Here is a 13,915-nt window from a genome sequence, read left to right as displayed (position 1 = left end):
CGTAGACCGGACAACCCTAATAGTTTATACAACTCAGTTAAACTAAAACATAACAGAAACCAAAGTGGCATGGACAAACCACATGCTCACCCAAGTAAGGCACAATGCCCAACAACAGTCTCAACAGCAGCAACAAAATAAAAGCAAGCTAAAAACATAACATCAGCAGATATATCCAGCATTCAACCATGTCAGCATATAAACAGCAATATCATCAACTAAGCTCTGGCCTCCTACCGCTAGAGGCATCAGCCCCCAAGTTACCTGATCTTGAAATAAGCGCCCCAAACGTGGGGTGAGATCTCTAAACAAGAAATCTCAGTAAGATAAGGGGTCCTCAAGGATCTTCCACCCCAAGCTCACTTACATGTGCAATATAAGTTCAAAAAGCACTAACTCAATATAAGTTCCAAAACTATGCAGTGCAACAGATATTCATGCCATGTATGTATAACTATTCTACTGGCCAGAGAAATGCAGGAATACGTCTATTACCCACACGTAGTACAAGGAACACCGCTTGCACCTCACCCACAGCCTCAACATCTTATATGTACCACATACTCAGGCTTACCGTATAGGTGGAACACCACATGCATATCGTAAAGGCATTCGCATATAACAACTCAACAGCATTTCACAAATCAGTATATCATGAAAACAACATCATGCATATAACCATCCCCCCATGGGACATGGTGGAACCAATAATGGTTAAACCAAGGACACGAAAGCTTACCTTGCAAGCTAACAATCCAAGCCAAGAGTCCACGCTAGCTCAAGGTCACCAAACAGCACAATCACAGTCTGTTTGTACCAGAATTATCATCAATCCTCATGCTCTATAATTTCATGCCAAAAGGAATACGTTTTCTTTCTCATTTTCGCTTACTGCAGGCTTTTCTCAAAGCCTTAAGCATTAAACTGCATTTACTCTTTTTAAAACTTTAATTGTAGATATTTACCAAAAATTCTAAGATTTTAATATCTTAAACTAGACATCTCCAGCTTTACAACGACATATTATATGCCTCAATCGGAGTTGTATAACTCCGATTAAGTTTTACGCAAAGTGACTGCTATAACCGGAATTTCCAACAATCAAAACGCGATTTCAAAACGACACAGAGATCAAACCACTCATCCAATAGCTACGAAATTTTACAGAGTTGTATCCCTATGTGTTAGCTTCACATAGGTCTAAACGGAACTCGATTTGGAGCTCTGTAGCTCAAGATATCAAATTTTTACCGAAACAGGTTCGTTGCTGTCCTAATATCCGGATATTTCGCGACAGAATGCAGTTTTGTATTTTCGCGAAAATATCCTTCAAGGTTCCATTTTTAACACTTAAACACGTTAAAGCATGCATCATTAAGTCCATTTAGGTTCATATACCAGTTGGTTACTTAAACAACTCATTAAACATGCCAAGACACCTCTTTTAAACAATTAAAACTCATGATCAAAGGTTCAACAACATACCCAAGCTTCAAACTCAGAAAAGAAAGGCTCTTGGAGCTCACTTGAAACTCCCAAGGGTTCTGACTTTGAAGTGTACAAAAATGGCACACCACCAAGCTTCTTCCTCACCAAAAATGGCTTCTTTAAGCCTCCAATGACAAGAACAAGGGCTAACACCAAAGGATACACCAACTCAGCCCCTCAAAACAGACTCAAACAGTCACCCAAGCTCAGAATACAAAGCTTTTCACTCACCCAAGTCTCAACCAGTGTTTTAAAACCCCACCCCACCCCCCGGGTTGACCCGGGTCAACCCTAACCCCTCCCCTTTGAGGGTTGAGGTCACAAGTTAGACCCTATATGCACATCGACCCCTCCAACCCCTAAAACCCAGTCGGGTTTCAGTGACTCCCGGGTCAGAGGGGTCAAAGGGGGTCACTACATTTTTTTTTTTTTAGAAAATTCCATGAAACAACGTCGTTTTATTAAAAAAAATAAAATAAAAATGCTTGCAAATCTAAATTTAATCGTTCTCTTCTCTCCCAACGACCTAAACTTGTGGTATCTTTATACTTTGGTATCATTAGAATATGAGTTTTGTACTTTGGTATCTTGATACTTTAATTAGGTTGTATACTATTGACTTGTGGCTATAATTGGTGAATTATATTAAGTATATTTTGAATTTTTGATGATTGGTGATTTTTTTTTAATATTTTCATATAGGATATATATATTTATATTTTTTTAATATATAAAACCGGGTCAGCATAGTGACCCCGTGACCCCTGACCTCGGCCGAGTCGATAGCCGGGCCGAGTTTTTAAACACTGGTCTCAACCACACTCAACAAGGTGTTTAGATTAAGAAAGTAGAAGGAAATGGCTTCAAACTCACACAAAAGAAGCACCAAGGCAATGGAACAGTGTTTAGAGCAAATGGTCAACCTCCATTCACGTAGGAGTCATAAGGTGTCTAGGGTTTTGTGCCCAACTTATGTATATATAGCCACTTAAGTCATAAACGCACAGTATTAGCAATAATAGCTACGCTTAGCATTTTAATCCCAAAATCGGAATTCTAAACCTACTTAATTTTACAAGATTTATCATATTTTTATTATATTTTTCGGAGCACCTTTCCGGTACGTGCTTTTTCATAGCCAGTACCAATTCTGGCACCAGTTCTCATTATATTAACTTGAAACTTGTTTTACAAGTCCTATATATTATTATAGGAATTATCATCTACTTATTATAATTTTCCAGGATACTTAATCGGTACGCATTTATACCGAGTAGCAGAATCCGTATTTGTACTTTTCGTTAGAAAAGCGACTTCCAGCGTTATTACTCACTTACCATAATTATTTAAGCCTCATAATAATTATTAGGGACAATTATGGAATTATTTTCTACTCTCATAATTAATTAATTAATTTCCTTAATTAACGGTGCGGGTTCTTACACATAACGATAAAAACTTTACATAAAGTTATATTAATATATGAATTATAAGAATAAATAATTACATCATATAATATACTTAACATTAAAATGTATTATTTTTAGATCACGCAAATATTTATAAACTTTGCTTCAAAAATATTAGGGGAGTGTATTTCTTATATTGCATGAGAATTAATCTCATGGAACACGAAAAATATATTTCTCAATATATTAACTTTTGAAAAATGAGTAAATATTATATATATATATATATATATATATATATATATATATATAAAACAGTAAACATTTACATCACTTGAGATTAAAAACTTTATATACATTAAAGCAAATTAATATTTTAAATCACGGGGATAAATCTTTACTTTTAACCTAAATAAAAAATTTATAAAAAATATATCAATATCTAATTAACAGATAAATATATGAAGATTATCTCTCTCGTGTAATGAAAAATAAATTCTCTTATATCGAAAGACAAACGAAGTGGAGCCCACTCATATATTTTTTTTTTAAAAAAGACACATTTTTCTATGTTAGAATAACATGAGAGTAATCTCATATAACATGAGATTATAATTTCCCTGTATATAAACAAGAATATAATTACAACTAAATTATGAATAAATATATACATCATACAATAATATAATTGCATAAAAGGAAATGAAAATTTTACATATAAACATAATATATATATTTTTTGGTAGAAATATTAATATTTTTAATTACACGGATAAATATATCACACATAAATAAAGAAAATAAAACCATACAAGTATTTGAATCATATAAATAATTTTTACGGCATATGAGAATAATATATATATGAGTAAAGAATTTTCTCCGGTCAATGGAGATAAGTTATCTCCAGCAAGTCCAAAACGATGTCATTTTAAGACGAAAATCAAAATATTTTTGTAATTATAATATATTACAGGATTATATTAATCTTTATCATTACAATTTTTTAATCTAATAACTCCAAAACGACGTCGTTTTGAGTTCACTGGAAATAACTTTACCTCCGGTGACTAGAGAAATACTTTTCCATGTATATATATATATCAGTATTTTATTTTATGTTAATACAAATCATATTTAAATATATTTAGTTATTTCAAATTAATCATATAAAAATAAATGCTTAGCTTGCATATTGCACCGGTCAACATGGCTATATCTTAAATGCTAAGGGTGAAGAACTAGGACATGTGTCATTCAAACCAAGGCCATAAAAATATACGTGTTTACTGGGAAAAAGAGAGTCTTACACGTCTAAATTTAATCCTGACAATGGATGCCTGAGGTAATTGGACACAATTTTAATAACAAAATTCGTAAAATTTATAAAATGAATCAGAGAAAATAGTTATTTAATTGTTGATTATCGATCTATGAATAAATGATTGAAATTTTCACAAATGCAGTACTAGCTGATAATGTCTTATAATACAGCAAGAGAAAATGTATTATATATATACACAAGCACACAGGCCCATGCCACCACAAACCATGAAGAGAGAAAATAAACCTAGATAGAGGAAAAATCTCCCTCAAATAAAGCTGATTTATGAAATACAATGAACAACTTTAACCTAAAATACAAATACTATTCTACATTTTCGCCTTCAACTCTATCTATCATACACCTATTATATAATCAAATTATTTGAGACTAATTGAAAAAGCACATAAAAGCTTAAAGAAAAATGTTGTACCACACCAGCAATAGGCGGAGATATTACAGGTGGAGAGTAGAAGAAAAATCATATTATCTAACGTTACAACACAACAATTAGGCTTCTAGAGGAATTCATTGTCAATTGACACCAGCTTCCATTGAATTCATTTAGTGCAGAAGATTCAATGAAATGTTCATGTTATGTTGTAGATATGCTATATGTTGGAGCTTTGAAATACTTCACTCTCTTGGCCGGGCAAGCCATAGAGAACTGAGGGCTCTCAGCCTGGAGAAATAATCACTTATTGCAAGAAGAGCTCGAGCTGATTGTCTGGTTGTTAATATCCTAAGCATTTGTTGTAATGTTTGCTGCCGCAGATTATCAGCCTATTAACATGAAGAAAGGAAAAATGAACTGATTAACATGGTAACTACTGCTTTGTTTTTTCCCTGATGAATCAATTTATCACATTTGCACTACATATTGAATAGTTTGGGTTCAGTTTTTTTCTTTTTTGTGCATGCATATTATTTATTGCTTTTAGCCTCTCATTTCAAGCATTTTCCACCTGAGGCATGCAATGAGCTCTATTTATATCGAAAACGGCAAAGGGAAAACCTGGTGCACAAGGCTCCCTGACTTGTGAGGATAAGGGTAAAGATCTAATTGTATGTAGCTTTACCCTTTTATTTTTACACAGAGGCTATTTCCCATACTCGATCCTGAGATCTTCTAGTCACAAGGAGCAACCTTACCACTACTCCAAGGCTGGCTCTGAATGAGCTCTATTTATATTATTCTCTATTAATCTTTCTTTTACTAAAAGGAAATATTGAATCAAAACATGAAATTATATGTTATGTCCACCTAATATTTAGTTCTAAACTCCTTACTTCAAAAAGATTGAGAAGTTGAGGAAATGGAATTAGATTGGAAAACTAGCAGACAGTGAAGTACCTGGCGAAGAAACCCCTCAAGAGTACCGAGCTTTCCCATGGCCATAGCCATTTGCCCCATATAATTTGCCACATTTCCAGAAGAACCTGATGGGCTAGGTGAACCATTAGCCAATGTCTCAGATAGTGATTGCTGCAATGCATCCATTCCTTGGGATAGAGCCTCTTCAGCCTGCTGGGATGACTGCTGCAAGTTGTATATGCCCATCAGTTGTTGCTCAGTTAAAGGCTCCAATTGATTTACAAGAAGCTGCAACAGTTTCAATCCAGTTTTAGACAGGCATAACATGAAAAAAGGAAATGAACTTTAAATTCAACACCAGAATCAATTATTATCAAGATAAAGGTAACCTGGTGCTATAAAGCCCCAGCTCTGGGCAGGGTCATATTGAAAGGATCAAACCAATTGTCTGGGTCTATAATAGACAACTTTACCTTGCATTTATAAGATTGATTACATGGATCGAACACTAACTGTTGTGCCATGGCTCCCCTTCAATTATTACCCAGATAAAAAAAAAAACCACTTCCCGTTAAACCCGACTAGCAAGTGTGGATTGGAGGTAATCCTTGTACGCAGCCTTATCCTTGCATAATTGCAAAGAGACTATTTCCTAGATTCGAACTCATGACCTTTCAATCATGAAGGAGCAGCTTTACCACTACTCCGGTTCGCCCCCTTAATTATTATCAAGATAAAACTATTAAATTGTTATTTCTTCAACAATTGAAAAGTTCCTTAAAAATATCCTGAATTTAAGTTTCAGTAACTTCAAGAACATGGGTCCTATCCATTGTGAATTCCTTTTTCCTTTCCTCTCACTTTATATTTTATATTTTAGAGGGGTAGGGGATGCCATGTGTGTTCAGCTACATATTACTAAAGCAATTTTCGAATAGAAATAGAAAGATGGGAAAAACAAATCCGAGCTAAAATAGTGTCCACATTTCTGACTGAACAATTATGGGCTCAAATTTTTTTAAGAATATCCAAAAGGCCCCTCCTAAACAAGTTCTAGTTCATCTTCCACTAGACTCCTGACAATTGTTTCCCGAAGAAAGAAAAAAAAGAGAGAGAAAGCAAAATGCGTACAGGGCATAGAAAGATTATTATACATCTGTGATCTACCCAGGATCTAAATGAGATAAAAATGAGCCAGGATAATTTCTTATCATGCATAATTCAACCACGCACCTTCAAATACTTAAAAACACAGTTCAGAAAACAATGTTTCTGGTTACCCCCACAATATTTATTTTTCCTCCTCTCAGCATACCCAATTCCATTTTATTCGGTGGTCAAATCATGGTGGTTAGAGAAATATGATATAAAACCATTAATGTGATCTTCACCTAACAGCTTAAACTTTTAAGAGAATTCGAGCTATATACCGGAGCCTCTATGACAAAGTGGTCACAATTTTGATCTTCACCGCCCCCATTCTATTACTAAATAATTAAATATTGTGAAATTTCATAACATAGGTAAACGGGCTGGTACATTGTCTATCCTTCGAGCTCAATGCACTCATGTGAGGGGGTGTGTTAGAGAAATATGATATAAAACAATTAATGTGACCTCCATCTAATAGCTTATGCTTTTGGGAGAATTGGCATTGTACAATGGCCAATAAATTTGGAAAATTCTTACATGCACTAGGTGAATCACCTCACTTGTGCATCAGACCAACAAGAACAGGCAATTGATTGACATCTTCATATTTAGGTCCTGCCATGCAATGTCAAACCAACTGCGAACTACTTGCGTACATTGGTGTAGTGCACAACTGACATGATGCACCCAATGCATACAAGAACCACACCTGAAAGTTTATTGAACTAAAGGCATGTTTACACTGGAAATGAATCACAAATGCTAAAGAGATACATGAAAACAGATTCAAAGGATTGATTGACCATTCTGCGAACTTTTTGAAAATAATCAAACATTAACCAAAGGTAAAGGAGACTATTCTCAGAGAGACTGAAATGGAACTACCATATACATGAACACATGCATAAAAATGTATAATAAATGTATTACCACACTTGTACTTCAGAAAATTATAAACCAGAAAAAGCATATAACAATAGAGCATAAATAAACGAGAAATTTCTGACCTTCAGAATTTCAGATGAGCGAAAGCCTCCAATCCACATGAAACACCTCTCAGCTGGAGTCTTCCACATCCCTGATAGAATGTGGAAAACATCAGCTTTTGCAGCAACGCCTTTCAGCCTGAAGATATCATCAAATTGTGTCATGAAATTGTCAACAATGGTACGAAGTTCAATATCTCCAGCATGAGAATTTATTGCAGCCCTTAGTTCATTGGTTTGTCTATTATGCTCTTCTAACCATCGTGCATACTCTGCATCAAATGCCATAGCGCCTGCATACCAAGATGATTAACGCAAATGCTTTAGGATCTAAAACACAGCACAAACTTTTGTAAAACCCCTGCTCATGACCATACATGCTACTGAAAGCCATCTTGTCAGAGTTTAAAACCATATAGTAGGCTTGCACTTCACAAACATACGATGCAGTCCATTTAGATAAGAAACACCAAGTTCTATCAGGTATCACAAGAATGCAGTATTGTAAGAGCCAAGATGCAGCCAAATAATCAAATGTTTGCCAATGAAAAATGGGATCCAATGTAAATGTAATCCAAGTAAGAGAGGGTTCTATATCTTCACGGGAGAACTTTGGTTGGTTTCATTAACAAGAACCATATCACGGAATACTTCATGGAGCATTTATTACCAAGATTATAAAATCACAATTCAAATTGAGTCAAGAAGCTAATTTTTGGATCGTGAATTATAAATCGTATCGAATCATAAGATTCAAAGTCACATTGAAAAAGAGCTTGAAATATATTGTTCAAATGATGTAGAGTTGCATTTCATAATAAAATGTTCAATGTAATAATTTTAGACCAGGAACTGATCACAAAACAACTTAAACATAAGTCTCACAAAACAAACTCATATAAGTCATAAATTAAGTATTGGTAGCATAGCAAGTCATATATAAGCTAAATAAAAAATAAAAAAGTCATAACTCATAAGTAACCAAGTGGTCTAAGTCCAATTTCCAAAGTTTGTTCCTCTGCTCTGTTCTCACCCACAGCAGATGATAAATTGGCAGAAATAGATTAATAAATTAGGATTTCTCCTCACACACTAATGCTGAATGGTGTGTTTTGCTGTCATATTTTTTTTTTTAAGTTCGGTATCTTTTCCCTTCAGATCATATCAAGGTCATCATAGACTTGACTTTGAGACCCACACGCTTCAGCAAAAAACAGAGGATCTTGAATCGGCATACCATCACAATTCATGATTTCAGAACCGCATTGCACGATTCCTGAAATTCATGCAGCAATTCTGGCTGCCATGCAATTAGTTCAGTGATTTGTATTGTTTGCATCCCAAATCGTATCGAACTTTTCAATATGAATAGTGAATCATGCGATTTCTATGCTTATTACATAGTGACAATTTGTAGAGACTTGCGCACTAGAGCAGGAAAAGATACATGCTCCATTCCAGAGAAGTTAAATGCCACTGATAACATTTAGATATTTGGACATGGATGGCACTAAGAAATAGTAGCTTAAGTGATAGGTAGGTTTATTTGACCCTCAGAAACATAAAGAGCATCTATAAAGGACCATATGGCTAAATTTAACTCTTAAATCTTGAGTCTAAAATCAAAGCTTATTTCCAGTATACAGAATTTAAAGAAAACTTCAGTCAGGTTTAGAACCCAAGTTTAAGATAAAATCAGGCATAAATATCTTAGCTAGTGCAAAAATTCCAGGTTGCGTAATGGCAAGCAACTACCAATGCAAAATTTTTACATAAACTAAGTTCAGGATAGCATATTCTTAATTGAATGTCAAGCCAAGTGTTAAGGGCTTTCAAATTGGCTATAATTACAACTTTGAATTCAATATTATCAGACTCAAAATAACACGAAAAACTGATTCAAGTACAGATTATAATGCAATATAATTTTCCAAGCTAGAGGCACACAATGGGAGTTGAAAGAAGTTTAAATACCATTTCCACTCATTGAATGGGCCTGATCTCCTGTGCTTGAAATAAATATTCCCTAGAGAAGATTAATAACCAAATTGTAACACATGATAAAGTAACATAAAAGGATTAACAAAAGATGACAAAAAATGGGGGCATCCAAGAATAAGTATCAAACTTTGAATAGAGACAGTAAATAAAATAACACAACCAAACCTGTTGGCGAGCTCGCTGGAGCTCTTGCTCAAGTTGGGTCAGTTTCAGCCTACTACTCTCTAATTGTTGTACATATGCCTGAGTGAACAGAGAGAAGGATTTAAAAAAGAAGAAACCAAAAGTATGCAATGCATTAACAATATGACAAAATGTTGGGTCTCAAAAATATGGCAAAGCTGCATTCAACAACTAGCCAAGTATAACAAAAGGAATAACTATACAAGTTCGTTTACATTAACAGAAAAAGGCCCTACCTTTTTCCTCAGTCGGCTTTTTCTGGCAGCCTCACGATTTTGAGCTAGCCGTCGTAACGTCTGAATGGTGGGAAAAAAATTAACATATAGTAACATAAGCTTATGTTATGAGAACACAATTACTTCGTACAACCTTTTGATCTGTTTTATCTTTTGATCTATCACTAGACTCACCCCTTTCAGGCTGCAAAACAACAACAAAGCAATATAGTTTAGAGTACGAATAAGTATGGTTTGGTTTGTTTGATAATGTTGAACAATTAGAAGGAAAAATAATTCTCAATGTCACATCATAACTTCAGGGGGCATCAACAAAAGGCATTCAATTGATGAATAAATTAAATTCCAGATGTAAAATAAACTGTTTTATAAAAGCAAAATAATCACCATTTGATTTTTATCATCTGTATCCTCTGTTGAAGTAGGGCTCGCATCAGCCATGTTGGACTCTCCCCAGTTCTCACGATGACCAGCAGATGTCGAAGTCAGATTATGTTGTGAGTCTTTCTGTAATGGCAATGTCTGAGACCCAGCAATCGCAGCAGAGAGGTTTATATCCGAGTTTGCAATTGACTGTGTCTTACATGTGTGAGAAAATTATGAAATGCAGGAATTCATTATATTTTGAGATTTATTGATTCTTGGAAGCGCTTAACCGCATTAAACGTAAGAAATTACCTTACTTAAAGCACCAAATTGAACATCAGCACCTAGAGCTTGGCTATTTGACTTCATTTGACTAAACATTGGATCTGAAAGATAATATAAAAATACAAAGGTTATAGAGGTTTGATAAGGTAACAGCAAGGATAATGACAATTCTAATACCATGTATTTCTATCATTTATTTAGTCAAGAGAAAAAAAACGAGTTTTCGCGGAGTTAAATCAAACTGTTTTGGTTTAACTTCCAGTTATATTTCATTCCAACAACAGTCCTACATCTTCTAATTGCTTTTGAGGGATCATACTTGGGGAAACACACATTTCTTCTAGGAAAAAACTGTAGAAAACAAAGATTTTACTCATGAGGTAGGAATAAGATGAAGACTCATGTTAATAGCAGCTTAGGAACATTCGAAAACCATTGGAGAAGATACGATTCATTTTATTTCCAACATAAATTATGCATCACCAGACACAGAATTGTAGCTAAAGAATAACAAATCATACTAAATACAATACAAAAAAGGGGGGGTCCAACTTTTAGAGATCAAAACGTGAGCAACATACTTCTGCTAAGATTGATGGTATCCTCAACACGAAATCCAAGAGATTGCTCAAGGGTTCCAAATTCAGAAATTCGAGAAGGATGAACATTAGTTGCTTCCATGCCCCTGAAAACCAAAATCATGACAACAACACATAAAAAAAAAGTTGCTGAATGAATGCATATCGAATTATCCACGTTAGGTTCAGAAAACCATGCTACTGATGAAATTCATGTTACCAAGCCAAAGAAAAATCCAAATTGGATATTCATGATCTCACAACAAATCCAAGCTTTCCTCTGCAATCTTGCAACCCATAAGGCCTATTTTGAACAGCATAATTCTCCAATAACATGAATAATTTATAACAGTTATACAGGAGTTATACTAGAAAAGTATATTAACTATATTCGCCATCTACCCACATGAGAATTTAAACAAAAACAAATAAATAAATAAACTTGATCCCAAAAAACATTAGACAATTCAAGAGTAAAATAAATAAAAATCAAACAGAAGGGTCCTCTTACATTGAGTTAGAAGAAGAAGGCAATGGAGGAGCGTAGCTTGGCATCCCGTTCACAACCTTGTTAGCGTCTTTAGTGTTAACGTTTACCGTTCTGCTTCTACTACCCATCAATAACCATGCTCAGCACAACGACCATCTTATCTCTCCACAAACCTTAATCCGAGGATGCCCTGAACCCATTTCATAAAGCACACAACTTTGGTCAAACCCACCTCAAATAAATAAATAAACCTCAGCAAACAACATCTTCAACAAGAAAACCACAATTTAACAAGCTTCTAAACAGAGAAATTACAGAAAAACTAACTGCAACCTTAGGAAACAGGAATCAAGATAACCTCGTTGTCATGACATTTGCAGCAAATTAAGTGTTGAAAAAAAAAAACAGAAAAAAAATATATATGACAGTAACACAAGGACAAAACTTTGAAACTCAGAAATCAAAATCTTTGCAGCAACAAAATACCCCCAAAAATAAAAATAAAAAATTAATGATTTTGAAAATAAAAATAAAAGGCCCACCTTCAAAAAAAAAAAGCTCAATAACATGAACTTCAAAAAGAGAAGCTCCCCAAATTTGATACGAAAAGGGTAAAAAATGAAAAAAAGTGATCTTGAACAAACTGAAAGTATAAAACCGAAAAATAAATGAACTTTCCACAGATTTCAGCAATACCCAGAAGAAGAAACCGATGGAATAAAAGCACAGCAAACCCTAAGTAGTAAACAGTTGACGATAAATACCGAGACTTTTTGACTTTTTTGATTGAAGCGAATGCCACTTTAATATTTTAATATTAATGGTGCCGCACAGTACAATTTCATCTCTAACCCTGGAAAATTTTATATGCTCTTTTTATTTTATTTGGTTAATTTGGTGAGTGTTGCTTACAATTGAAAACAAATTTAATGCTTTTAATAGCTCACCATCACCACATATTCAAAGGAGGAGCATCATGTCATCAAGTTGATCTTTTTTTATGTAATTATACGTATATTTTATGAAGGGTGGAGAGAGAGTGTGTGTGGGGAAGAAGCGTGACGTTGAGACCATTCCAATTTCTTGCATACGTCGTTTTCGTCTGAAACTCTCTCCCATTTTAAAGAAAGACTTGCCTTTTTTAAATTCTTCAAATTTCTGTTAACTTTACCGCTTTTTGTTTTTTGTTTCTATCTTTCGTTTTTGGGTTTAATTTGTATGTAACAGGAAATAAATTTATTTTTTAAATGATAAAATTGTTTCTGCAGTCGCTTTGTGCAACGATAACTGTATGATTATGATTTTTTATATTTAGAGAGTGTATTGGATTAGGATTTTAAAAGACTTTTTTTGAGATAAAAAATCCTACAGATTTTAAAAGATATTTTAGAATTGAAGAGACTTTATAGACTTTTTTTACAATCAAAATTTCGTAGGATTGGATTTTAAAAGATTTTAATAGAATTCATAAGATTTGAAAGGACAATATGAATTTATAAGATTTTAAAAAACTATATGAATTTTTAATAAATATTCAAAATTACAAGAGTCAATAAAAACAAATAACAAAGAAATGCAATGATATTAATAAATAAAAAAAGCAAACTTAACAACGGGTTGAAAATTATCTCAAAAATTACTAAGCAACAACTCTCCATATATCAATAAAATCTAATATAATTTTCTCAATGAGTTTGAGTGTGATTTGCGAAAATATTAGCCATTGATTGACGAAAATCAACGGTTAAGATATGGTTGTATAAGGTTCTAAACAAAAATAGGTTGTAAGTATAATATTTCCCATCAAAAAATAACAAAGAAATGCAATGAAATTAATAAAAAAAAGTAAAACCTAATATAATTTTCTCAATTAGTAAAACATAATATAATTTTTAACAAACATTCAAAATTACTTAACAACAGCTTTTCACATATCTAATGGGTTGAAAATCATCTTTATTTGGTATCAAAGTTATGCATATATGATAAAAATCATCTTCATGTGTAGCAATTACATCGAACAACAAAAGAAATGTCTGAAAAATAAAAAAAAATAAAAAAATTGAGATGCACAACTCTTAGAAGTCAACAACTCATTCTTA

The 13,915-nt window shown here is 33.6% G+C and overlaps 1 protein-coding gene across 3 annotated transcripts; it reads right to left on the bottom strand.

Moving 5' to 3' along the window:
• Nucleotides 1–4,481: 4,481 nt before the first annotated feature.
• LOC133308216 (transcription factor TGA2.3-like) lies at nucleotides 4,482–12,118 on the bottom strand. 3 transcript variants are annotated; one of them, XM_061508827.1, is made up of 11 exons: nucleotides 11,835–12,118; nucleotides 11,327–11,430; nucleotides 10,773–10,846; nucleotides 10,482–10,673; nucleotides 10,228–10,278; nucleotides 10,095–10,154; nucleotides 9,841–9,918; nucleotides 9,649–9,700; nucleotides 7,696–7,967; nucleotides 5,576–5,824; nucleotides 4,482–5,004 (listed from the first exon to the last, which is right to left on the bottom strand). In XM_061508827.1, exons 1-11 carry the CDS (start codon nucleotides 11,939–11,941, stop codon nucleotides 4,858–4,860), a joined length of 1,386 nt encoding a protein of 461 aa, XP_061364811.1. In that variant the 5' UTR covers nucleotides 11,942–12,118; the 3' UTR covers nucleotides 4,482–4,857. The 3 variants fall into 3 exon arrangements, with proteins under 3 accessions (XP_061364811.1, XP_061364812.1, XP_061364810.1); XM_061508828.1 differs by having other exon boundaries at nucleotides 10,482–10,616; XM_061508826.1 differs by having other exon boundaries at nucleotides 10,482–10,667; nucleotides 11,835–12,116.
• Nucleotides 12,119–13,915: the final 1,797 nt, after the last annotated feature.

The sequence above is a fragment of the Gastrolobium bilobum genome, unplaced genomic scaffold (assembly GCF_033153095.1).
Source record: "Gastrolobium bilobum isolate Gb01-03AN ecotype WA unplaced genomic scaffold, APGP_CSIRO_Gbil_v1 utg19582, whole genome shotgun sequence".
Classification (NCBI taxonomy): domain Eukaryota; kingdom Viridiplantae; phylum Streptophyta; class Magnoliopsida; order Fabales; family Fabaceae; genus Gastrolobium; species Gastrolobium bilobum.
Note: the sequence above shows the minus strand (reverse complement) of the source record. Positions and strands in the feature narration are given on the sequence as shown.

What these genes read in the sequence shown, in the direction of transcription:
- LOC133308216 (XM_061508827.1), bottom strand. Translation starts at nt 11,941, where the DNA reads ATGGGTAGTAGAAGCAGAACGGTAAACGTTAACACTAAAGACGCTAAC. An exon ending in AAAGCCGACTGAGGAAAAAG is followed by an intron (nt 9,919 to 10,094) that starts GTAGGGCCTTTT and finishes CTGTTCACTCAG; the next exon opens with GCATATGTACAACAATTAGA. An exon ending in CCATTCAATGAGTGGAAATG is followed by an intron (nt 7,968 to 9,648) that starts GTATTTAAACTT and finishes CTTGGTATGCAG; the next exon opens with GCGCTATGGCATTTGATGCA.